The sequence below is a fragment of the Myotis myotis genome, unplaced genomic scaffold (genome assembly GCF_014108235.1).
Source record: "Myotis myotis isolate mMyoMyo1 unplaced genomic scaffold, mMyoMyo1.p scaffold_m19_p_5, whole genome shotgun sequence".
NCBI classification, from domain to species: Eukaryota; Metazoa; Chordata; class Mammalia; order Chiroptera; family Vespertilionidae; genus Myotis; species Myotis myotis.
Genome location: NW_023416357.1, coordinates 7,550,590 through 7,576,308, shown reverse-complemented (window position 1 = coordinate 7,576,308; position 25,719 = coordinate 7,550,590). Strand labels below are relative to the sequence as shown.

Here is a 25,719-nt window from a genome sequence, read left to right as displayed (position 1 = left end):
GTTTTTCCATAGCCCATGCCACTACTGCCATTACAATATCATTTATTGTTTGTCTCCCTAGAATGTAAATTTTATGAAGTCAAGGCTACTTTGTTTTGTTTACCATTGCATCCTCAGTGCCTAGACTAGCCCCAGCGCATTGTATTGTGTTTGATAAATATAATTTGGCTGAATAAATGACTATCAAATTTGTGTTTTAGTGTGAGGGTTTCGGACCAATTTATTTACTGCTTACTCAACTTCTTAACCATGTAGTCTTGTATATCAAACTTTTCTGTTTTAAACTTACTAATTCTCTTATTATTCTAAAAATCTTTCTATATATCCCATCTAGGTTAAGAGCAGTACTTTAATGGGGCCAAGTCAGACACTTATATTCTAAACATCTTTTTACATTTCCCATCTAGATTAAGAGCAGTACTTTAATGGGGCCAAATCAGACACCCAGGAGACACTCTAGCCTCATTCCTTGTCCTTATTCTTCACATCAGATCTACAATGATACTAATGATGATGATTTTATCTTAGAAATAACTGCAAAATCTGTTTTTTCATTTCTGTTGTCATGCCTTTATTTGGTTTCTCATTGCCTTCCTAACTACTTTTCCTATTTTAGTTCTATCCTTTCCCAATCCACTTTCTTCATTGTAGCCAGCAACAAGTTTTCCAGAAAGTCAGTCTTAGTTTCCCAGCAGCATTGAGCATCTTCTTTCTTTGGGCTTTCTCAATATATTATCTTACTTTTCTTATAATATTGGTATAACTTGTTCACAGATGACACATTTTATTGACCTTTACTTGGGCCTGGGTACTCTACTTTTGCTGGTGATTGAATGGTTTGATCCCCTTTCGGGCACGTATGAAAGGCAGACGATAAATGTTTCTCTCTCACATCGATGCCTCCCTCCCTCCCTCCCTCCCTCCCTCCCTCCCTCCCTCCCTCCCTCCCTCCCTCCCTCCTCTCTCTAAAATCAATCAAAAAAGGAAAAAATTACATTCTTCTTTTAAAAAGAGGTGCTTAAGATACATATGCTAGGACATTTCAGTAATATTTGGTAACTACCCACTACCCAGATGTAGTTTCCTAGATCAGACATTACTATTGCCCGAGGAAGGAATTTTTTGAAAGTGTGTGTGTGTGTGTGTGTGTGTGTGTGTGTGTGTGTGTGTTTTTAAAGGGTGAATTACTATGATTACAAGACACATTATATTATACTTGAGGTAGACAGACCACCAAACATATAGAATTGAAACTTTGAAGAATTGAAGCTTTAATATATTCAAAGATTAAAATTGAGTATATTATTCCTGCTGGTTTGGCTCCATGGATAGAGCTTCCACCTGAGGACTGAAGGGTCTCAGGTTCGATTCCTGGTCAAAAGCACCATACCTTGGTTGCGTGTTCATACCCTGCCCCCGACTGGGGCCTGTCAGGAGCCAACCAGTGGATGCATGTGGATGTCTGTCTCTCTCCTTCTTCCTCCCTTTCACTGTCTAAAAATCAATGGGAAAAAAATCCTCGGATAAGGATTAAAAAAAATTGAATATGTTAGAGTTTATGGAGACAGTGAAAAGAGAAACCCAACGGCAAAGGATAGAATTTTAGGTAATGCTAAAGGATATGAAAAAGGAGGAAGGGACACAAATTTTTAAGGGAGACACACAAAGAACAGTGAGAAATGGGTATGAAGAGGACCAAGACTGTGTAATTATAGAAACCAAAGTAGAGAAGGTAGGGTTAGCATTGGCCAGTACTGTAATGGAGAAGTCGGGCAGTTTGAATAACTGAGAAGTCGTTGCATTGTTCAGTAAACTCAAGGGCAACAACTTTAGTGGAGTGGCTTAGACACCTGATTGATGGAGATTATGAGATGATGAAGTAAGAATTAATTAACTTGAATCTCAAGAGAGATTGGTAAAAGAAAGGAGTGATGTCACTTCAAAAATGGGAAACTAGGCAGAAGCCTTTTTGTTAAAGACTGAAATCGATGAGAAATAATTAATGATAGAAGTATTAGAATGAGATAATAAGATGTGGAATCAAGAATACAGATGGAAGGATTAGAAAATAGCATTGTAATAACATTTTTCAGATTTCTAACCCACATGTAAATTGAGTGTATTTATACCTTTTGCTCTTTTATTAGTTTATTTGTATCTTTACCTCTTTTATTAGTTTACTAGGGGCCCAGTGCATGAATTTGTGCACCTTGAAAGAAACTGTGGGCTGTGAGGCTGCGGTGGGCACAGGGGTGGGTCTCAGTCCATACTCTGTGTCCCTGCCCGGCCCCTCCTGCCGTGGCCCCTGGTCCCCTCTCTGCTGGCAGCCCTACTCCCACCGATGGCGCTCCCATGCACTGACGGTGGCGCCGGCCCCGCTCACACTTGCTGAAGGCGTGGAGCGATTGGGGCTGGTGCCAGCAGCAGGTGCAAGCGGGTCCAGCACCATCAGCGGGTGCGAGTGAAGGCTGCTGTCCCAATCACCCCTCAGGAGCAGGGGGATATGGAGAAGCCCTCAGGGGCGATTGGGGCTGGCAGCCATCATGCGCACTTGCTGATAGCGCTGGCGATCGGGACCGGCACTGGCAATGGGTTCGAGTGGCGGCTCTGGCGCCAGCTGCGGGTGCGAGCAGGGCCGGCGCCGGCAGTGGGGGTGTGAGGCGGCTGCCGGCCCCGATCCTCCCTCAGAAGCAGGGCGAAAAGCCCTGAGAGGCAATCGGGGGCCAGCAGCTGGTGCAGGCAGGGCCGGCACACGGGGGCAAAGAATTTTCAGTAACCACCAGAGGCTCTCCTCATGACAGCAACTGCTGCCCCGCCTTGGTCTGGGAAACCTGCTTCACTATCCCACCATGTTCTGCATGCACCCCCTTGTGGTCAGTGCACGTCATAGCAACTAGTTTGATTGGTTGTTCTGTCGTTTGGTCTATTTGCATATTAGGATATATATGAATGAGAGGGAAGCCCTTAATTACATTTCTAGAAGCCACCTGTCAGAGAAGTGATCTGAACTATAAATAGTTATGTTTCATGGAGAAAAACAGAAACAGGAAAGTAGCTATGCAAGAAAATATATGACTTTTAAATAATGCTAGCAGGCTGGGTGTGTATCACAATTATCTCAGCCTTTAGGTATAGCTGTTCTATTCTTTTGTAGGGTTCATTTACTTGGTGAATTGTTTCAGAGACAATTTTTTTTCCTCATATCTTGTAATAGTGGTTTCATCGTAGGTAATTACAATTTTCACTATATAAATGAGAAAATGGATGCCCATGAGGTTTCATGGTTTGTAGTCAAAGTTACATTGTTTATAGACGAAAAAGCTACACTTGAATCCAGTTCTTTTTCATTCCAAAATTGTCTTTCTTTCCATTACTCCCAAATAGCTATATGCCAGTAGTTTGTGGACCTTAATTTACTATGTATATTTGAACCTAAATTTATATAAAAATCAATTATATGTTGTACATTTATTAATAGGTAAAGATATTGATATAATATATTGTAGTATGCTTCAAAGCTGTATATATTGAACATATTTGAAAATAAATTCATTTTTATACACATATATATACATGTATCTGAGTGTGTGTACACACATGTGCACATACACAGAATTAATCCAAAGGAGCAGCTGAGTGTCTGTGTGTGTATGTGTCTGTAGGTACATATAGACAAAAGGTTTATTTTCTGTAGTTTTCTCTTGGTTCTGTGTGTATGTGTGTTTATAAGATATTAAATTGCTAGATATTTAGCATTGACTTCAGTTATTTCATTACATCTAGAGAGATGCATCAGGAACTAAGGATTACACAATAAGAGGAAAAGGAGCCACCATAATTCCAGTAGTTCTTTTGTGCATTGCTTCCTTGCATTTGTAAGGTTGGTCATCATAGCCAGCAAGGCAGTTTCTTTTTCCTTTCCCCTTATGCAGCTGCGGGTTTCCTAAACTTCAGGAGTGCAGAGAATATCCTAGCAGATGATCTCATTTGTGTTTTAGACTTCTCACATAGCACTATAATTGGGACAGTTTCAGAGAAGCTAAATTGGAAACAAATAGAGTAGGAAGAAATAAAGAGGTAAACTCTCCTTAAATTTCTTTTTTTCCCCTCCCATTTCTCCCTGCCCCAATAAAAGCCACATTGATCTCAGCTTGCTCACTACTTTTCCTAGTCTAAGTTCTGACTATCTAGCATAGGATTTGGCAAACTACAGCTCTTGAGCCAAGCCCATTTTATTGAAACATAGCCCATATTTATTCATTTATGTATTTTCTATGATTGCTTTCTTGGTACAACTTCAAGTTGAGTAATTGCAATGAGACCTTACGACCAGCAAATTCTAATAAAATGCTTACTCTGTGGACCATTACAAAAAAAGTTTACAGACTCCTGATCTAGCCAGTAAGGAAGAAACTTTACTAGCTAGATCAGGAGTCTCATTTCATTACCATGGGGACATTGTAGCACATGAGCATTATAGTATTTCATGTCTAAAATGGCCCTAATACTCTTTTGAATTAACATATCATGAAGAAACCTTGAAATTCTTCCATAATTGGGGAGTTCCTATAATTAACTAGAGGCCCAGTGCATGAATTCGTGTACCAGTAGGGTCCCTCAGCCTGGCCTGCGGAATCGGGCCAAATCTGGCTCTCTGACATCCCCCAAGGGGTCCTGGATTGCGAGGGACCAATCCCTCGGCCTGACTTTTAAGGTAATTTAGGTCAGGCCGAGGAATACCACTGGTGCACTATTGGGGGTGGGGACGGACAGGGGAGGTTGGCCAACCAGGGAGGGACCGCGGGAGGGCTCCAGGGTGTGTCCGGCCCATTTTGCTCAGTCCCAATCGGCCGGATCCCAGCAACAAGCTAACTTACTGATTGGAGCACGTGCCCCCTGGTGGTCAGTGCACGTCATAGCCACTGGTCAACTGCCTCCTCCAGTGGTTAGTGCACATCATAGCGAGCGGTTTAGCGGTTTTAGCATATCATTAACATATTACGCTTTGATTGGTTGAACGACTGACCGGTCAACTGGACCCTTAGCATATTAGGCTTTTATTATATAGGATTATATAAAAGAGAAAGGGGGTGAGGAAGGGAAGGAAGTTGAATGGCTGGTTCCCTTTGATTTGTAGTGACAATGGTAACATCTGTATTCTAGTGTATTAGGTTCATTTTATATCATTATTTATTAGACAAACATTTGTTTCAGTGCTGCCTTCTTACTGCCTGTCAGTTTTTAAATTATGTGCATGTTGTTTGTTATTTTGTTTTCTTGTTATTGATGGTCAGTTTCCTTTCACTTGCATATAAGGTTTGTTAAAGAAGGTTCTGTCTTGATTATTGATGTATTCCCATTACCTAAAATGTACCTGACACAATAGTTTTTCAGTTAATACATATTGAATGAATGAACTCAGATAAGAGATTTTATTTTGAATATGATTGTGTAAGATGGTTGTTACATGATTGTACTTGAAAAAAATCTGCAATTAGTTTATACCTAGAAATAGGCAATAATTAGAAATCTACAAGCTTTTATGAAGTATATATCTTTTCAGACTAATCATCTTGACTGTCATGTCAGATCATTACATTGTAGTAAGTGTCATCACTTTAGTGCAACTTTTTGTTTGGTGCCTGTCATCCTAATTAAAAATTGTTATAAAATGGTTAGGTTATATATTTCCACTAGGTGAATTTCGCACTGGCTCTAATGGTCCTTAATTCTGACTGCAAATTGCTGCAGGTTCTAAATTACCTTTAAAAGTTATTGTAAAGTTTTTATAAAGTTTTCATATCTAGTTAAATAATTTTACATCTTTGGCTCACCAGTAACAGTGACCTTGCAATTCTTTTTAATGAGATCTGATCCCACCCAATGATGAGCTGTTTTCATTTCACTTTTAAGATACTCTCGGTGACTAATTTTAAGGACATATTCTAAAATCACTTAAAATTAGATAGAATTTTATTGGAGTTAAAAAATAAATCGAAAATTTATAGGAGATGCTCTAAGATTAAATGAATGATCAGTTTGTGGTTGTCATGGCTAACACCCAGTGTAACAGAATATGAACAGATGCAAGCTAAATGTGAAATAGGACAGTGCAAACAGTTTCATTTGCTGAGGAAAACACTAATTCAAAACAAATAATTCCTTGGTATTGTGTTTATTTAAAAATCTCAAAGGAAGTTATAATGGCTCTTACACTAAAATATCTGCATGTGATACAGTTTCTTTTTAGATTGTGTTTTTGTTTTTTTCCAAACAAATATAATGCTGAGTATATTAATAAAAAAAGTGTATGGCAACCTGAAGAAATCGACAGTCTTTACCAGTGGTTGGCAGACTGCTGACCGTGGGGCCATATTTGCATGTGGCCTATTTTTGTAAAGCAAGTGGGCTAAGAATGGTTTCTATACATGTCATGCCATTTTTTATTTTAAATATTTTAAATATGTTGTTCAACTGTCTCCTCACTTGCTTGTTTCCCACAAGAAATCAGCTGTCATCCTTTCTTTGCTTTTCTCTATGTAAGTTTTCTTTTATTTTTTTTTTAATCTGGTTGCTTTTAAGAGTTTCTTTACCAGTGATTTTGAGCATTTGATTTGCTTAAGATGTGGCTTGGTCTAGTTTTCTTCATGTTTCTTGTGTTTGGTGTTGGTTGAGTTTCTTGGATTTATTGGCTTATTTTCATCATATTTGGAAAGTTTTCATCTGTTATTCAAAAAATATTTCTATCCCCCATGTCTTTCCTTTGAGGACTCTAGTTAAACATATTTAATTATACTAGGCTGCTTGAAGTCCCATAGTTCACTGATGCGCTTTTATTTTTTTTCTCCTTTTGTTGCATTTTGATTATTTCCTGTTGCTTTGTCTTCAGGTTTGCAGTTCTTACCTTCTAATCTATGCTGTTATTCCCATCTGTAGTTTGAGAGCATTTGTAAATCTCATGCTAAGTTTTTGAGCATATAGACTACTGTTATAGAAATGGTTTTAGTGTCCCTTTCTGCTAATACTAACATTTATGTCAGTTCTGGGGTATTTTCAGTTGATTGATTTTTTTGGCTCAGTATGGATCATGTTTTTCTGCTTTTTTGCCATGCATGCCTGATAATTTTTGAATGGATGATAAACATTGTAAATTTTGCCCTGTTATATGCTTCATATTTTTTTCTCTGCCTATAAATCTTTCTGAGCTTTGGTCTGAAACATAGTTTAGTTACTTGGAATCAGTTTAATGCTTTCATATTTGAACATTTGTTAAATGGGGTCAAAGAAATGTTTAGTCTACATCTGATTTTTACCCACACTGAGCTAAGACTTCTCAATTTGGCTTTTAGGAACAAGCACAGCTCCCTGTCCTGTATGAATGCAAGGTACTCTTCCCTTTCATTCTTTTGAGTGGTAATTTCCTCACACACATACATGCACCAACCATTGCTATACTGACTACTTGAGGGGTCCCTTTGCAAGATGAGCTCTCTCTCTTCAACTCAAACAGTTTGCCTAGGTTTCTCCTGCTAGCACCAAGGCCTGGAGACTGCCTAGAGAAGGCAGTAAGCCGAGACAGTTGTAGAGCACACTTGCTTATTTCTCATCTCTTACGGATCATTTTTCTTTACTTGCTGATGCCCAGTCTCTTGAGCTATAGTTTCCTATATTTTGTACAGTTTTTTAGTGGTTCAAATAGGATAGTGTTTTTTATGTCCATTACTACATTGTAGCTAGAAGTGAAATTTGGGGTGTTGCAATTTAAGATTTAGTGATTGAATAAATCCAGATGATGACATACAGAGTTGGACCATAGATATGAGTGGAGTATAAATGTGAAGGTCATTTGATGACTCCTCAACATGGACTTTGATGTGACCTAAGAAGATGGATTTGAGATGGAGAGTAAGAATTTAAATTAAAAGCCAAAGTTGTGACATTTTAATTCTGTATGTTTTATGTATTTGGTTAGGAAAATACTCTTTTGAATTATCTGTCTTTTCTTCTAGAACCTTCTGATAACTTAAGGGAGATTCTCCAAAATGTGGCCAAATTGCAAGGGGTTTCAAATATGAGAAAGCTGGGCCATTTGAATAACTTTACTAAGGTAAGTAACTTGAATATTAATATTATCATCTACAATTCTTTGTTCCTTAGTATGCTTACTGTATGCTTCTTAACCATCATTAACAAGAATTCTTGAGTATTCTCCCAGTATTAGTGCTTTCCTCTAATGCTTCTCAGGGTTTTATCATGTGATTTCTAATTTAAAAGTGTATTTGAATAAGGGGAGTATCATTCAAATGCTTGCTGTAAAAAATTTGGTGGGTTCAGAAAAGAATAAAGAAAAAAAAGATCACTGAGAAATCCATAATCCAGTTTTCACTATTATTCACACATAGTGATGTATTGTTTTTGCCTTTTTATACTTATTTTTATTTGATGATATATGATAAATGTTTGTACATAAGTACGTGTGCATTGCATTTCACAGACATCATAATTCCCAGAGAATACTAGAACTTCCTCTCTCTTTCCCTGATACTCTATTCCCATTGTCTGGCTCTCAGTTAGAGCCTAAGATAAATGCAGGGGCCCTCATCCCAAATAAATATTGACTTGATTTCTGTTAGTAGCCAAGATTCCTGAGTTTGATGGATTGGTATGTTTTTGTGCTTGGTAATCCTGGAAAGCCAACTTTTGGAAACATTGAAATGCCTGTTATTTGAGGTGATGCCATAAATAGAAACCAGAATGGATTCTTTCGGAAAAATTTATTTTTCCATTTTAGTTTACTAAATATAAATTGTTCTTCTCAATTTTAAGTGTAGGGATAATTGTATGTTTTAACCTCTTCATATTCTATGATCCACAGACCTGCAGCATTGGCTTCACCTTGAAGCTTGTTTGGAATGCACTATTTTCAGCCCCATTCCAGTCCTACTGAATCAGAATCTACATTTTTAATAAAGATTCTCCGGTGAATTTCTGTGTACATTAAAGTTTGAGCAGCACTGTTTTAACCCTCTAAAATCTTTAATTTTTTTTTCTATCTGATAATTGGACTATTACTTGGACTTGATTTGATTGTATAGAAGTAAAAGGGGATAAGTATATAGTCACTATGTAACAAAATTGTTTTGTCAGTACATGTTGTGCAGTAAATATAAAATAGGTTAGTTTTTTTCATAGGGGATCAAGTACATTTGTGTTTTCAGTGAAGTTTTGGTTATTCTGGCATTTATTTTTATATAACAGATGAAAAAATTATTTTATATGAGAGATGAGAGTGATTTTTTTTTTAATATATTTTATTGATTTTTTACAGAGAGGAAGGGAGAGAGACAGAGAGTCAGAAACATCGATGAGAGAGAAACATCGATCACCTGCCTCCTGCACATCTCCTACTGGGGATGTGCCCGCAACCCAGGCACATGCCCCTGACCGGAATCGAACCCGGGACCCTTCAGTCCGCAAGCCGACGCTCTATCCACTGAGCCAAACCGGTTTCGGCGAGAGTGATTTTTTTATAAACAACTGTTAAGAACACCGACTAGGTGCTTGAGAAGGGAATTTCAAAAATATCCCTATGTATGTTTTTATTTTTATGAATGTGATGAAAAGTCTCCAAATACCTTCCTTCATTGTTCTAGTCAGATAATGTCAAGTCTTTAAGACCTAAAGTTGTCCAAGGTTGCAGATTGCATCTCCTGGGTTCCCTCCCTTCTATTACAGTTCCAGTTTTATTTCACCATTTTTCACTCAGCTCTAATAAGTCTTTGCCACTTGCTTAGATTTAACTATTAAAAATATTAATAGAGGTTTATGTCATAATTAGGTTGACACCTAGATATGTCCTTTCACATCTCTTGACAACTAGGATTCTGAAAGAATTAAGAAGAATCACTGCTGTAAATAAATGTCTATAGGTTTTATTATAAAATTTCTCTAAATGCCTAGCACAAAATAAATGCTTACTGAATTTAATCATAATATAATGTGTCTTTGAATTCCATTTTGTTGGAGAGGTAGGTTAATAAATATATTATTAGTATTTGTCATATTAATAATACGTATTTCAGACCTGGTATTCCTAAAAAGCTTTTATTTATTTCCTTATAGAGTAAAATGTAGAAATCTCAGAAATCTCATAAGAATAGCTCTATAGACTAAGAAAAAGAGAAAAATAATTATGATGCCAGTAAGCTTGTTAATCAGGAGTTAGTTGGTCATCCTTCTCTGTATTCTCATAACAGGTTATATATGTGTCTACTAAATTTTATCTGTTCTTTTATTATTTGTTATAGGTTACTGTCTTATTGAACTGAGTTTCTTAAACATATGTTATAGCTAATATTTATTTTTCTCCTCTTATATACCTCTCTATCCCAAAGCTTGGCACATAAGAAGTGTTTAATTAAAGGTATTACATTACATTAGGAAAATTTTGCCTTTTAAATACGAGTTTTTGTTGTTTTAGCATTTGTTAAGTGTAAGCCTAACTTTTAGGATTAAGTTAATTTAGTAGATCATTGGGCAAAAATGTTGTATAGGGTAGACTTCATCTCTAGAATTTTAAACCTCCTTTTAAGGTATGAAGAGAGAGAGGGTGTTAGCTATGTGATCCTATAACCATGTGAATGTCACACAGCCATGCTTGCCTCCTGACATCATTTCACTAGATAAAGTAATGTGTATAACAGACTGCTGATGAATATAATCTTAGTATTCTATTTTTAAAACTATCAACATTCTCATAAAGACCTGTTTTTAAAGATGAAAGTATTTCAGCTTTTATATTCTAAAAGTTCTTTTTCTATATTTAATCTCACATATTTATATTAAAACCCCCAAAGGAATCTTTATTTTGTTTTGTTTTTAAAAACTTTATAAATATAAAGTATCAAAATGGTACAGAACAATATATAGTAAATAGTGCAAATCCTTTTTCACATGTTTCCCATCCATCTCCCCATTCTCAGAGGGAACAAAAATACCATTCTCCAGAGGGAACCCTTAGAAAGTATTTATCCTTCTCTGGTATAATTATAAATGTGTGTGTGTGTGTGTGTGTGTGTGTGTGTGTGTGTGTGTGTGTGAATTAAAAGACTTAAAAAGAGATTTAATATAGTGCTTAGTTTATTTACTATTTTATGTGTGTACACAAAGGTTTTTTAATGAGATATATTGATTTGCAATTTGCCTTTTCCTACTTCCCAATATACCATAGAATTCTTTCCTTTTCTATAAATATAGGTATACTTTTTTATAGCTATATTTGTATAAGATAGAATTCTCGAAGTATGATTTCTTAGTCAAGAGCATTTGTACTTTTTATTTTAAAATTAACTTCTAAAGTGCCCTCTGAAAAGAGCATGCTATGGAATTCTACTCTGTGATAAGATGTTTAAAAGTTTGGGTTATTTTATTTGTTGCTTATTTAGAACCATTCATTTAACCTTCAGAGCAATATGAGTAAAATGGGAATAGCATTTATCTGCCCAGTTTTAACTGATTATCATATTTTTTAGTTAATTTTATTAATCATCTCATTTTTTATTATCTAGAGGTGGGTTTAGACTTCTATTTTATATTTTCATTGAATTTATTGGGTTTTGTTTATATTAAATTTAACCGTTATGTTCATAATTTTAGACTTTTGATGATATCGAATGCTTAATTTGGTTTATAAATAACAAATTAAAGAAACCTAATTCAACTGAGCTAAAGTAAAAAGAAGTTATTTGCTTTCATGATGAGGAATACCAAATGTTGGATCCTAATTTCAGGCAAAAAACCCAGTGGTTGAACAGTGGTAATTGCATTCTGTCTCTCCATTTTTCAGCTCTGTTTTCTTTTAGATTAGCTTTACTAGTATTCTTAGACAATTTCCAAATAACTAAGAGACAGCGTTCAGTCATTAAAAGAGAGAGGGTAGCCCTCTCTTTGTGTCTTCTGATGAAATCTGATCCTATTTGGTCACATTCAGCTAGGCATTGTGACTGCTGGTCACAAAAACACATGGAATAGGGAGCAACAGAAGTCCAGTGAAAAGTGTTGAGTGATGTTTAATAATTTTGCATATTAAGTGACTTGTTATGCCAAGAATTCTTAGATTTTGCAAGGTCTTTAATGACTTCTAAACATAATCGGTGATTTATTCTTAATATAACAAACTTCAGTGATAAGGCAGGCAATATTACATTTCAAGAACTTATACAGGAGATAGGAAATTACCTGTAATGGCTAAGATAGTGAGGGAATTGTTACTAAAGATTAAGGATTAATTCGTAATTCAATCAGTAGTTGAGGTGGCTGAGAGTCCCATTGCTTAAACTCACCAATTTAGTGCTTTACTTGCTGTTTCTTTTTCTTCTTTTTTTAAAATATATATTTTATTGATTTCAGAGAAGGGAAAGGGAGAGAGAGATAGAAACATCAATCATGAGAGAGAATCATTGATCGGCTGCCTCCTGCACGCCCCGAACTGGGGATTGAGCCACAACCCGGGCATGTGCTCTTGACTGGAATCGAACCCTTTCAGTCCACAGGCGGATGCTCTATCCATTGAGCCAAACCAGTCAGGGCTTTACCTGCTATTTCTATCTGCTTCTTTCCTGGAGTAAGAATTAAGGGGGTTGATTTGTACTTTAGGATTTGGTTATTTAAATTAGGTGGTAATTAGTAAGGTAGTGAGTCAGTCACTACAAGAATTTTGTATTAAAATAATTCTTATTATATTTTAAATCTTATTATAGGTGAATTCCTGGTGATGAAAAGTAAACATGATATTTCTTTAATAATTGGAAGTTAGGCTCTTAGTAATATCTTCTAATTTCTTATTTCTGATACATGTAAATTATGTATGTGTAGAAAATTTAGTCTCTGGGGTAATTCTGATTCAAACAAGGTATTTTGATTTGAGATTGATCAATAAATCCTTCTATAATTCTGAAAAATCTTGAAAGCATCATTTAGCCACCATTAAAAGTATAGCCCTAGCATCCCTTGCTGTCACTGAAAAAAAGACATGGATTATGACTAATATGCTGTTTCATTGTAAATTGTTCTTTGTAGTTGTTACTTGTGATTTTCCATTTTCCAGTTGAGTAGACATTTTCCTCAGAAATGTTTCTTGCAATTAAAATGTGTTAATATTAGGTAGCAGAAAATACTTATTTCTAAATACTTTCCAAATTGTGTTTTATGAGATCATAGAAATAACTTTAAATTTTGTTTTACTTTTCCACCAAAACTGCTAACTAGAGCAAATGTAAAATAGTGAACAGTCATATATTCGGTGATCTGAGAAGGTGGGTAATTTGGAAATTATGTTCTCTTAATCTAATCTATTTAGCAAGTGTGAAAATGATAATTCAGGAAATGAGGACCAAGTACACACTTAGAGGAGAAACCAGCACTTGACAGGACAAGACTTTTGTATATTTACTTTTAGGATTTCAGAACATTTCATTTTAACATTCATTACCGTTGTGGAAGAAGAATACAAATATTGCCTCTTTGGAAATTTAGTTGATACATATATAAGTCATTGTTTTAAGAAAGTAACTTTTCCCATTTTTAAAGCTCAATGTCTTATATATACAAATTCTTAGCTTCATTTTTCTATGAAGTTTATGAATTAGAGTGTGTCCAAGATCTGAGTAATAACACCATGATTACAATCATAAACAGTTCTGATTTTTCTTTTTTATTAATATGTAGTACCATATAGTGACAATGCTAGTATTATGAAATATCTGAGAAATTTCAAATAAATACTAAATTATTATTTTGTTAACCCTCACCAGAGGATATTTTTCCCATTGATTTTTAGAGAGAGTGGAAGGGAGAGAGGGAAGGTGGGAGAGAAAAACAGAAATACCCATGTAAGAGAGATACACCTCACATTGATTGGTTGCTTCTCACATGTACCAGACCAGGGCCAGGGATCAAACCTGAAACCATGTATATGACCTTGACTGGGAATTGAACCTGGGACCCTTCGGTGTTCAGGCCAACATTATAACCACTGAGCAACACTGACCAGGGCATACTAAATTGTTTTTAATAGTGATAAGTGTATTTTTGTGTGTGTGCGTTCTAATCCTTGGAAATGGGCAAGTTTTAAGTGTATGTTTTTAGTTAGCTGTTCCGGTACAAATGATAGTTAAGTTTATTTACTCATTCTATGTGTTTAAATTGAGTATCTAGCCAGAGTGAGATTCTCCAGACTTGGTTCATACCACTTTTGAAGCTAGAGAAATAAAGTGAGATGGTAATATTTAGGTATTCTTTTTTTTAATATCCAACTTTGCTCCCCTCTCCCTGTGTAAATAATTTCAGCACAAAGTTGTAGTAATATTTTTCACAGTGAGCTCTGGATTCAAACTGGTTTAGTCTGATTTCTGGCTTTACCACTTACTAGCTTTGTGGTCTCAAGAAGTCATGACCATCTGTAAGCCTAAGTTGTCCTCATTTACAAAAATATTACTTAGTTTTCTAGGGATGGTAAGATTAATTGTCAATCAATGTTACTGTTAAGACACACACACATATAACGTAAGTAATATATATTTATTGTAAACATTTATAAAATACAGACAAGCAGAGAAGAAAATAATCACCTATGCTTGTACTTCCCTTTTAGATGTTAATAGCTGCATAAGATTCCTCCTTTATGAATTCCTCCTTAAGTTGGTTTCTAATTCCTTACTACTGTAAATAATGTCCTGAGCATATTATGCTTTATGTTTTAGATTGTTTTAATATAAATCATCAAAAGTACTTTCTGATCCTGGTGCATTTTTTCAGTTTATTCCACAAAATATTTTCAGTTTATAATCCCATCAACAGTGTGTTTTCTTATCTATAATAATAAAAGCATAATATGCTAATTAGACCAGACATCCTTCCGGATGAAGCCAGAGCTTCGAGGGAAGCCTGGGTCCTAGGTGCCAGAGGGAAGCCAGTGCCGGCAGCCTGGGGAAGGAAGGCCTACTCTTGCATGAATTTCGTGCATCAGGCCTCTAGTCTGGTATAATTATATTAAAGAACAATTTCTTGCTTTTCTAAAAAAGATATGTTTTTTAATTGATTTTGAGAGGGAGAGGAATAGAGCTAGAAATATCGATGCGAGATAAACATCATATATTGGCTGCCTCCTGCCTACTCCCCCAACTGGGGACCAAGCCTGCAACTCAGGCCTGTGCCCTGACCATGAATTGAGCCAGTGACCTCTTGGTTCCTGGATCAATGCTCAGTGGTTTCTACCACCCATCAGGCAGTAGAAATCTGTATCCTTGAACTGTAGAATCGTATTTTTTTTAAGATATATTTTATTGATTTTTTGCAGAGAGGAAGGGAGCGGGATAGGGAGTTAGAAACATTGATGAGAGAGAAACATCAATCAGCTGCCTCCTGTACACCCCCTACTGGGGATGTGCCCGCAACCAAGGTACAAGCCATTGACCAGAATTGAACCCGGGACCCTTCAATACGCAGGCCAATGCTCTATCCACTGAGACAAACCGGTTCGGGCTAGAATTGTATTTTTTAAAAAATTTATTAAAAGTATTTTATTTTTCAATCTAAAGGAGTAGTGTATATAGACAAAAATATATAATAAATACATACATATTTTGTTTTTTCTGACAGCTTCTTTGTGATATTGGCCACAGTGAAGACAAATTGGGTTTTAACTATGAGGATATTATAATTTGGTAAGTGTAGTTCAGTTTCTTCTCTCTTCTGGATTTTAGTATTAATCAGTTTTAGTAATTTTAAATTAAAATTAGGATACTTTAATATCTCATATTTGGTCTTATAGAAATAGTTGTTTAAACATTAGAAAAATTCAGGATTTCCAATTTCTGTTTGTTATCCTGTTCTAATATTTTGTAATTATGAAATATAAAGAACCAAAGCTAATGTTGAAAAATACCTGGACTTCTTCAATTTAAACTTCTAAATGGCAAACTTGATTTGCTCATGCCCACTAATAGAGGCATAACATTATGTATATATATATCTATAAAAACCCAGCAACCGGAATGGTGGAACAACCAGAACTACCTGTGGCTATGATGTGCACTGCGGCAACCAACCAGCCTGATCTGGGCCTTGATTGCCCCCCCTCCCCGCCCCCCGCCAAACTGGCCCAGCCTCCAGTTGGCTCCCCCCCAGCTCAATCGGGGGTGGGGCTGGCTAGCCAACTGCCCATGGCCCCTCCTCCCTGCCGGCCCGGTCCCATGGGCCCCCATCAGGGTGGGCCAGCTGGACCCCACCCATGCACGAATTCATGCACTGGGCCTCTAATAGTAGTATAACCATCTTTTTGGTATGGTTAGGAATTAAAAGGATATAATTTGTGCCTACTGTCATTATAAAATATTAGTGGCCCAGTGCACAAAATTTGTGCAGGGGGGGATGTCCCTCAGCCCAGCCTGCACTCTCTCCAATCTGGGACCCCTCAGGGGATGTCCTACTGCTGGCAGTTAGACATCCCTCTCACAATCCAGGACTGCTGGCTCCTAACCGCTCACCTGCCTACCTGCCTAATTGCCCCTAACCACTCTGCTGGCCTGCTCTCCCCAAACTTTCCCCCCTGCCGGCCTGATCGCCTTCAGCTGCCCCCAACTGCTCCCCTCTGCTGGCCTGCTCACCCCCAACTGGCCTCCCCTGCTGACCTGCTTGCTCCCAACTGCCCCCACCCCCCACTGGCCTGACCACCCCCAACTGCCCTCCCCTCCTGGCCTGATCGCCCCTAACCTCCTCTGCCTCGGCCCTGCCACCATGGCTTTGTCCGGAAGGTCTCCCAGTCTAATTAGCATATTACCCTTTTATTAGTATAGATTTTTACTTACTGGTTTAAACACAATGGTTTTTTTTTAAGAGTGGAAGCAGGTAGGCAGATAAAGGGGAATAGATTATAGTGGCATATGTGTTACAACATGAAAAAGGCATATTTAGTGTCCTATTTTTTATGTAAAATAAACTACAGAAGATAGGACAAAACTCAACATTTTCTTGATTGATGAGAATGTACCAAGGAAGCACAGATGAAAAAATATCACTAGTGAAGTTCCATGGCTTACAGCAAAATTATTTTTATATGTGTAAAATAAATAGTAGTTTTGCTTATTTCAACTGAGGAAGAATTTTATACCACAATTTTATGTGTATTTGAAACTTGTACAGCAAAACTTTTCATCTGTTTTCAAACAGCTTGCGGTTGGCTTTATTGAATGAAGCAAAAGAAGTGCGGGCAGCAGGGCTACGAGCTCTTCGATATCTCATCCAGGATTCCACTATTCTGCAGAAGGTGCTTAAATTGAAAGTGGACTATTTAATAGCCAGGTAATTTTCTGGGAACTATCTATGTTTTTATATGTTTTAAAAACATATATGTTTTTTATATGTATTAAGTTTTAGCATACCTATCATAAACTACAAATATTTAGTGAACCTGATAATTTTTACGGATATAGACAACCAAGTTCCCTGTTATTCCGAATAAGATATAGAACACTTTCAGCATCCCAGTCAAGTTTCCTTGTGTCTTCAACCAGTAATAAACATTGTTCGGGCTTTTCTCTTTATAGACTAGTTTTTCCTGTTCTTGAACATCATATGTTGCAAATCATTGTGTAGTATTTCATGTTATGAATAGATCACAGTTAGTCCATTCTGTTGATGTTTTTCTGACTTGTTTTCAGTGTTTAGCTATTTTGAATAAAGCATTCCTAAACATTCTGTATAATTCTGTTGATGGGCATATACTAGTGTATGCACTCATTTCTCTCAGATACATACATATGTAGGAGTGGAATTGCTGGGTCGTAAAGTTTATGTATATTTAGCTTTAATAGATATTGCCAACAGTTTTCCAACATGATTGTCCTGATTTACATTCTTAGCAACAATGTTTGAGAGTTCCGGTCTCTCCACATCCTCATCAGCACCTGCTATTTTCAGTCTTTAATTATACCCTTTTGACTGTGGTTTTCATTGTGAATTCCCTTTGTGGTTTTAATTTGCATTTCCCTGATGGGTAGTGATGTTAAGCACCTTTTATATTTGGGTATCCTCCTTGTCTTTTGCTCATTTGTAAATTTGATTATCTATCTTGTTGTATAGGAGTTCTTGATATCTTATGTATGTGACTCCTTTCAGGCGTGCTGTGCATATTTAAGAATATTTTTTCCAAATCATTCTGCCTTACCTTTCACTTTTCTTAATTAATAAAATTCAATATAGAGGTTGTTTGTTTTATAGCTTAATTTTTTAGATCTCTTTGGAAGATGGTATTCTATGTTTTTTCCTAAATAATTTATTCTTTAATACATTTTAGTAGGTAATGGCCATTTTTATTTTTATCAAATAAATATGAGCAGAATTTGTTGAAAAGGTTTTTTTCACTTCTAGATTAGTGCCACTCTTGTAAATCAGGTATCAGATAAATATGGATCTATTTTGCATTCTTTATTCTCATTAGTTGGTCTATTTGTCCATTCTTGCCCCAGTTTCTCACAGTGTTAATGACTGTAGTTTGATAATATATTGATACCTGTTAATATAAGTCTTTCAACTGTGTTTCTTCAAGAGTCTGTTGGCTATTTTGGGATCTGCATTCCCATATGAATTTTATAATCATCTTGACCATTTCCATAAAAGTTTCTGGGATTTTAGTAGTAATTACATTGAAGCTCTAGGTTAATTTGGGATGAGTTGACATCTTAATAATGTTGAATCTTCCAAACCTTTAATTATTTGGAACTTTAATTTCTCTCAAAAACATTTTGTAGTTTTCTGTGCACAGATCTTGCACATAGTTGTTAGGTTTATTTAAGGTATATTTTAATAATTTATATATTTTTATTTAATGTAATCAATTCACTTTCGATTCTAATTGTTTTTAAAATTATTTTAGAATTTCTATTACATAAGTATTAATTGCAAGTGATGACCATTTTATTTTTCCCTTTCCAATCCTTATATCTTTATTTTTCTTTCCTTATTGCATTGGCTAGAATATTGCACTGACTAGAAATGGTGGAAAACTTTGTTTTGCTCCTTAACTCAGACTATAAGAATTCAGTATTTCACCCTTATTTATGAAACTTGCTATATAGGCTTTTTTTCTGTTTTTTTGTTTGCGTTCCTGAAGTAAACATCACTTGTTCATGATGTCTCAACCTTTTCATGTATAACTGAATTTGGTTTCCTAATATTTTGTGGCATTTTTTTTGTAGCTATACTCATGAGAGTTATTGGCCTTTGTTTTTCCATTCTTCTAATGCCCGTGTTTGGATTTTGACAGCAAAAGTATATTTGCTTTATAAAACAACTAGGGAAGTTTTGCCCTCGTTATATTCTATGGAAAAATTTATGTTAGATGGGTCTTGTTTTTTTTCTTACATGATTAGTAGCATTCACCAGTGAGTATGTGTAGGCCTGGGGTTTTCTTTATTGGAGTTTTAAGATTATGGACTCAATTTCTTTAACAGGTAGAGTACTATTAGTACTATTCTGGTTTTGTACTTCTTGTGTCAGTTCTTGCTTTTTTGAAGCTTAGTTATTGCATTCATAATAAGAATCACTAAACCTTCACATTGGGCGAATCCTTTTATAGTTATGAAATATCTCTCTTTGTCCCTTGTAGTATTCCTTTTATGAGTGTTCATGTTATCTAAATATAGCTACACAACTATCTTCTATTTAGGGTTTGTATAATATGTCTTTTGTCATTCACTCACTTTCTATCTTTTCTGTCCTTACATTTAAGTGTCTCCTATAAATATCAAGTGTTGTTTTGTGTTTTAACTCTGGTTTGACATCTTTGTCTTCTAATTGGAGTGCTTAGACTATGTTTAGTGGTTTTTTATATAAATGGTATCTGGACTTTATCTAATGTAATTACCCATACATTTGTCATTTAGTTATCAGTTTTTTCATATATTTGAATTTGTTTGCTATCTTGCTATTTGCGTTCTATTTGTCACATATGTTCTCTGTTCTTGTGTTTCTCCTTTTTTGTTTCTATTGGAATGATCAAGAATTTTTCTCTTCTTTTAACGTCTTTAGCAGTTGCCGTAGAGATAACAACATGTATCCTTCACATATTAAGGTCTATCACTTTTATTACTACCAGCACAATGCAGGAAGCCTCTTACAGTTTGACTGTATCTTCTCCTCTCTTTTGTGTTATCACTATATTTATTATTTCTATATATATTTGTAAACTACTAACCCACAGGATAGTATTGTTATTGTTTTAAACTTCAACAGTTGATATTTACCTACATTATTTATGCGCCCCAGTAGTCTTCCTTTTTGCATTTCCACACTTTGATCTTGGATCACTTTCTGTCTGCTTGATGAATTTTTTTTACTGTTTCTTGTAGTGCAGGTTACTGGAGATAAATTCTCTCATCTTTTATTTTCTGTAAATGCCTCTCCTTTGCCTTCCTATTTGAAGGCTTTTTAAAATGACCTGTTACTATTTTTCAGTGCTTCAAATAAATTTTTTGGATATATTTTATTTTTACCTGTTGCACAATAAGTTGTTGCTCATTTTTGTTGTTCCTTTATAAGTGATGTGTCTTTTTTTTTTTTTTTAAATCCTTTCCCGGGGATATTTTTCCATTGATATTTTTGGTGGAAGAGAGAGGGAAAAACAGAAAGAAATACCAATGTGAGACAAACCCATTCATTGGTTGTCCCCTGCATGTGCCCTGACCAGGTCCTGGGCCAGGGAGGAGGCTGTAGCTGAGGTACGTGCCCTTGACTGGAATCAAACCCAGGAAGGACCCTTTGGTCTGCAGGTCAATACTCTATCCACTGAGCCAAACCAGCTAGGGTTGATGTGTCTTTTTTTCCTTTGGCTACTTTAAATGGTTGTTTTTGGTGGTGTTATTATATTTTTTCCTATCCTCTGGTACTCCAGCTATATAGGTTGAATCTGTTCATCTGTTTACTGCCCCCCTATTTGTCTGATACCCTTACTATACTTTCATTCTTTGTTGTTAATCTTTGTGCTTCAATGTGGCTTTTTTAATTCCTCCATCCTGCTAGTAAATCAGTCTCTTGAATTTTTAATTTTAGTTGTCTCTCTATTATTTTACTCTTATTTAAAGATTTTAGGTTTCTACTATTTCTTTATTTTCTACTTCCTTGAGCATATTAATTATAGTTATTTATAGAGCCCTGTAATGACAAATCCAATATGTGAATCACTTGTGTTGTTTCTGTTGTCATTTTCTTCTCTTACTTTTTTGTTTACTTGGCCCTTCATTTGTTTAAAGCATATTTTATATTATCTGATTAGATGTGAACATTGTATACCAAATTTTTGGCTCTGGATCATGTTATTCTTCTCTTAAGAGAGTTTAGATTTATTCTGGAATGTTGGCATATCATGCTGAAGGTTTTAGCTTTGCCTTTCCTCTAGGAAGTGGCTATTTGATCTCAAATGAAAGTGTAGATATTCAGCAGAACTTCTTCACCTTGACTAGAATTGAGGCCTGACATCTATCTTGGTATTATGTACCTGCTAAAATTTCTGCTCAGTTTCTTAACTTCTCAGCAGGTTTTTTATTTGTTTTTTTAATTTATCTTTATTGTTGAAAGTATTACAGATGTCCCCTTTTTTCCCCAATGACTTCTCCTTCCCTCCCCCCAGGCCTTCCCACACTGTTGTCTCTGTCCATGGGTTATGCATATATGCATATAAGTTATTTGGTTAATCTCTTCCCACCTACCCACCCACCCCCACATTTGATAGTCTGTTCCATGCTTCTATGTCTCTGGATCTATTTTGTTCATCAGTTTATTTTGTTCATTAGATTCCACTTATGAGTGAGATCATGTGATACTTGTCTTTCTCTGACTGGCTTATTTCGCTTAGCATAATACTCTCCAGGTCCCTCCATGCTATCTCAAAGGGTAAGAGATCCTTCTTTTTCACAGCTGCATGGTATTCCATGGTGTAATGTACCACAGCTTTTTTATCTACTCGTCTACTGATGGGTACTTGGGGCTGTTTCCTGATTTGCTGTTATGAACATAGGGGTGCATATATTCTTTCTGATTGGTGTTTTGGGTTGCTTAGTATGTATTCCTAGTGGTCAAGTGGCAGTTTCATTTGTAATTTTTTTGAGGAAACTCCATACTCTTTTCCCTAGTGGCTGCACCAGTCTCCATTCCCACCAGCAGTGTACTAGGTCAGCAGTAGCTTTTTGCTTGCTTTCTTGGATTTTAATCCTACTTTTGCACAACATAGAAATTGGCAAGTACCTTGAAGAGGGTATTGTATGCAGATTTGAGCTCACTTTCCTGTATTTTCTTCTCTATGGGATTTCCCTCTCAAGTCCCAAAGTTCAACCTGTCCCTTCAATCCAACAGGACTTTCGCTTTCTGCTTGGACTCTATTTCCCTAAAACTAGGGAATGACAAGGGCCCCCAGTGACAAAGCATGGTGTGAATGTGGAGTTTGTGCTTCTCTTTAGAAGGATTATTATCCATTGCCCTTTTAACAGTGTCTTTACAAAGTAGTTTGTTCAACCTTTATAATTGTGTTTGTCAGGAGGGTGTGTCTGAGCCAGTCCTCTCTGTTGTGGCCAGAAATGGAATTCTATGTCTATTCATGTTTTAATAAAACTGCTCTAGATTAATTATATAAAGAGAGAAGTAATGCTTTTGAATAGCAAACTATATATAAAGTGTTTGTTAGAATAATTACCTGTGTAAATACAGGTGAAATGACTTAATCAGAGACTAGAAATTGAACAATTTAATACATTTTAGAGAGAAATGTCAATTAAGTGATATTTGATTGAGCATTAATTTTTGGAGTGCATTCAGATTTCAAATTATATTTTGGCAAAATAGAGTTATTGTGGCTAGTACATAAAACTTTTAACTCAGTCACAATACAGTGGTGGGGCAAAAGTTCGTTAACAGTTGTTCATAGGGAAAATAATACAATAATTAATGCAAGAATAAACTTTCACATGCTCACAACTATAAATCTGCTTTTGCCAACCCCTGCATATTAAAGTTAGGCCTTGGTTAAAATCACAACTAAATTGTAAGCTTAAAATACTTGCCTTTCAGTTTTTTATAAAATATCTGAATTTTATCAAAGATAGATGAATATATTTCTCAGTAGATTTCTAGTACTTTGCTCTATATTTATTATTTCTGTATAGACATATATAATTCTGTGACTGACTTGTTATATTCTATAGCATTTCCTAGAAGTTGTAAATGAAGTAGTTTTGAAATGTTTTATTATAGTAAGTATTTATCACTAGAGATATGTAAGCTAACTAAATATCAGCTGGTACTACAAATTCATGTGTATTAAACATTTTTAAATACCATATTGACATTATGAATATGGGTCTGATTTAGTGGTATTGTTTTACAAAAACTTGTTAATAAGACTTTTATCAATAATTATTTTGTGTATTATTTAGGTGCATTGACATACAGCAGAGCAACGAGGTAGAGAGGACACAAGCACTTCGATTAGTCAGAAAGGTATGCTCCATATCTAAAAGTAAAGGCAGATTTATGGTTTCCATGTTAAGTATTTTGCATTTTTAGATTTAGACTATTTTATGAAATCTTTTATTAAAACTTAAAGCTAAATTCTCAGTAAATATTTTTAAGATTATATATGAGTTAAATAGATTTATGAAACTTTGAGGTGAGCATAAATATTTGTGTAATTCTATGTTATTAGGTATAGCTAGAGCAATATTTTTTATAAAATGTTTATTGTAAAGAGTATTTCTCTCTTTAGTAGACATGCAAATGAAATTAATGTTTTGATATGTTATTGAAAAAAGAGGACTACTTGCTTCTTCCCTTGATTTTTCCCTTAAATATATGCTTGGAATTAATACTATTAAACGGATGCCCAAATAATTGCAATAGTTGTTTCGAAGATAAATTTGGATACAATTTATAGGCAGCTGCAATAAGAATTCAGGCCATTGAGTATGATTAAAAAGTCAAAATCTCAGTTTCTGCAAGAGAATTTGTTAAGGTTAATCCATAATGCTTATAGTGAGAGGCTTTCAAGAAAGTTTTTGTTCTTACATGTAATGCGAGGCCCTAAGGGTAGAGGAACAGTGAACTGAGTTAGCTTTGTTAGGACATAGCTTGTGAAAGAATTTTATCATGTTTCATTTTAAAGTATCATGTTTGGTTCTAAACATTCATGAGACTCATGAAGTGTATGCTTGTTTTAATGTAAAAACATCTAAAATTATTTATCAATTAAGTTTTTTGGCTTTTCTCTTTCCCCACCTTGGAATTCAGTGCATGCTCCAGAATGTGCAATGTTGAGTTTGTACATTAACTAGATTCCTTCTTTTTCCTTTTTCTTCCAATTGTCTAGCTTGTGTTAGGAATAGTATCTACTAGTGAACATAGTAAGGAAGAGTAAATGGATGAGTTGTCTTAAGAGATGTTTGTAATTTTTTTAAAGAGTGAGATTGGAAATTATGAATTTTTGTTACAGGTAAACATATTGGAACCATAGTTTGTGTCTTTAAATTTAAGAATTAGATTTATGTATTTGATTTATTCATACAATCTCTCCTACTGCCATAATTTTGAGAATTCAACATAAGAAAACAAAGTTGTTCCTGAAGAACCTAGAATAACTTTTTGGTTATTAGAGTTATTTATGTCAATATTTATCATATTAGGAATTAAATTGAGACATTAAAATATGTTAGCATATTAAAAATAACATAATCATTACATGTAAACAAAAATAACATTTTAATAAAAGTAACTATTTTTAAAAAGAAAATGAGTAGAGTGGCATTATATTAGATTTTTGCAAATAATGTCTGTCTTGATAGAAGGTAGCTGGATTATCATATTTGCTTTGGTATTCAATCTGATGTGTTTTCACACATGCAATGGTCTCTGGAAAACTTCAGTATATACTTGTGAGAGAATGAGAGTAGAAAAAGACAAATAAGGTCTTTGGTTTATTATGAAAACAGTTTACCTTTGCAGAATCCCTGAATATGTCCCTTAGTTTCCTAGATCACACTTTGAGAATTGTTGCCCTAGAAATTGCGTTCAGAAGAAAAGACCACTCCAAATGGATTCAAACAATTAAATTCACTTTTAAAAAATTATTTAAAGAACATTTTATTTCAATTTTGTAAACATTTTTGTACAGGTTACAAAATGGCCAGTAAAATAAACAGACTCTTGAAAACAATAACTCCATAACAAAATTATATTTTGTGTGTTATCTTCTGAAGTACTTAGTAATTTGTGGCAGATACTGTTTGTGAATCCAAGAGCAGGAATATTGCTTGTACCTGATGGTAGAATATAAGCTCAGAGGAAGAGTCCTGACACAGGATCTGTCCTTGGTTTAGCTAAAAGCAGTTAAAGGGAAAACACACTTGCTGAGTGAACAATGGCCTCTATTGGCCTGAGGAACTATAATTTCATTAGTACTTTTAACAACCAAAGCAAACATTTCTTTTTTTCAGTAACATCTTGGCAACTGAGGTAGTAGAAATTAATGATAATATTATAATTGTTGAGGATTTTTTATATGCATGCAAAAAAGTTTGAAATTTTTTGTAAAAGTATTTTAGTTTTAAAAGTAAAAATATTTGTTGCTTTAGGATAACTGCTCTATGAGTAATTAAGGAATACTCATATTACTTTTCCTTC

The 25,719-nt window shown here is 35.1% G+C and overlaps 1 protein-coding gene across 15 annotated transcripts in view; it reads left to right on the top strand.

The window, feature by feature from the left end:
• Nucleotides 1-25,719, top strand: part of RICTOR (RPTOR independent companion of MTOR complex 2) — a 96,871-nt gene that overhangs the window by 17,647 nt on the left and 53,505 nt on the right. For 10 of the 15 annotated variants that reach the window (XM_036307912.1, XM_036307914.1, XM_036307910.1 and 7 more), the window contains 4 exons: nt 8,010-8,107; nt 15,658-15,722; nt 17,227-17,358; nt 23,481-23,544. In XM_036307912.1, coding sequence (XP_036163805.1) covers nt 8,072-8,107; nt 15,658-15,722; nt 17,227-17,358; nt 23,481-23,544 — 297 coding nt within the window. In that variant the 5' untranslated portion in view covers nt 8,010-8,071. Of the gene's footprint in view, nt 1-3,783; nt 3,881-6,522; nt 6,540-7,349; nt 7,386-7,884; nt 7,906-8,009; nt 8,108-15,657; nt 15,723-17,226; nt 17,359-23,480; nt 23,545-25,719 lie in introns of those variants that run through there. The other 5 variants (XM_036307917.1, XM_036307915.1, XM_036307916.1 and 2 more) reach the window with 5 other exon arrangements.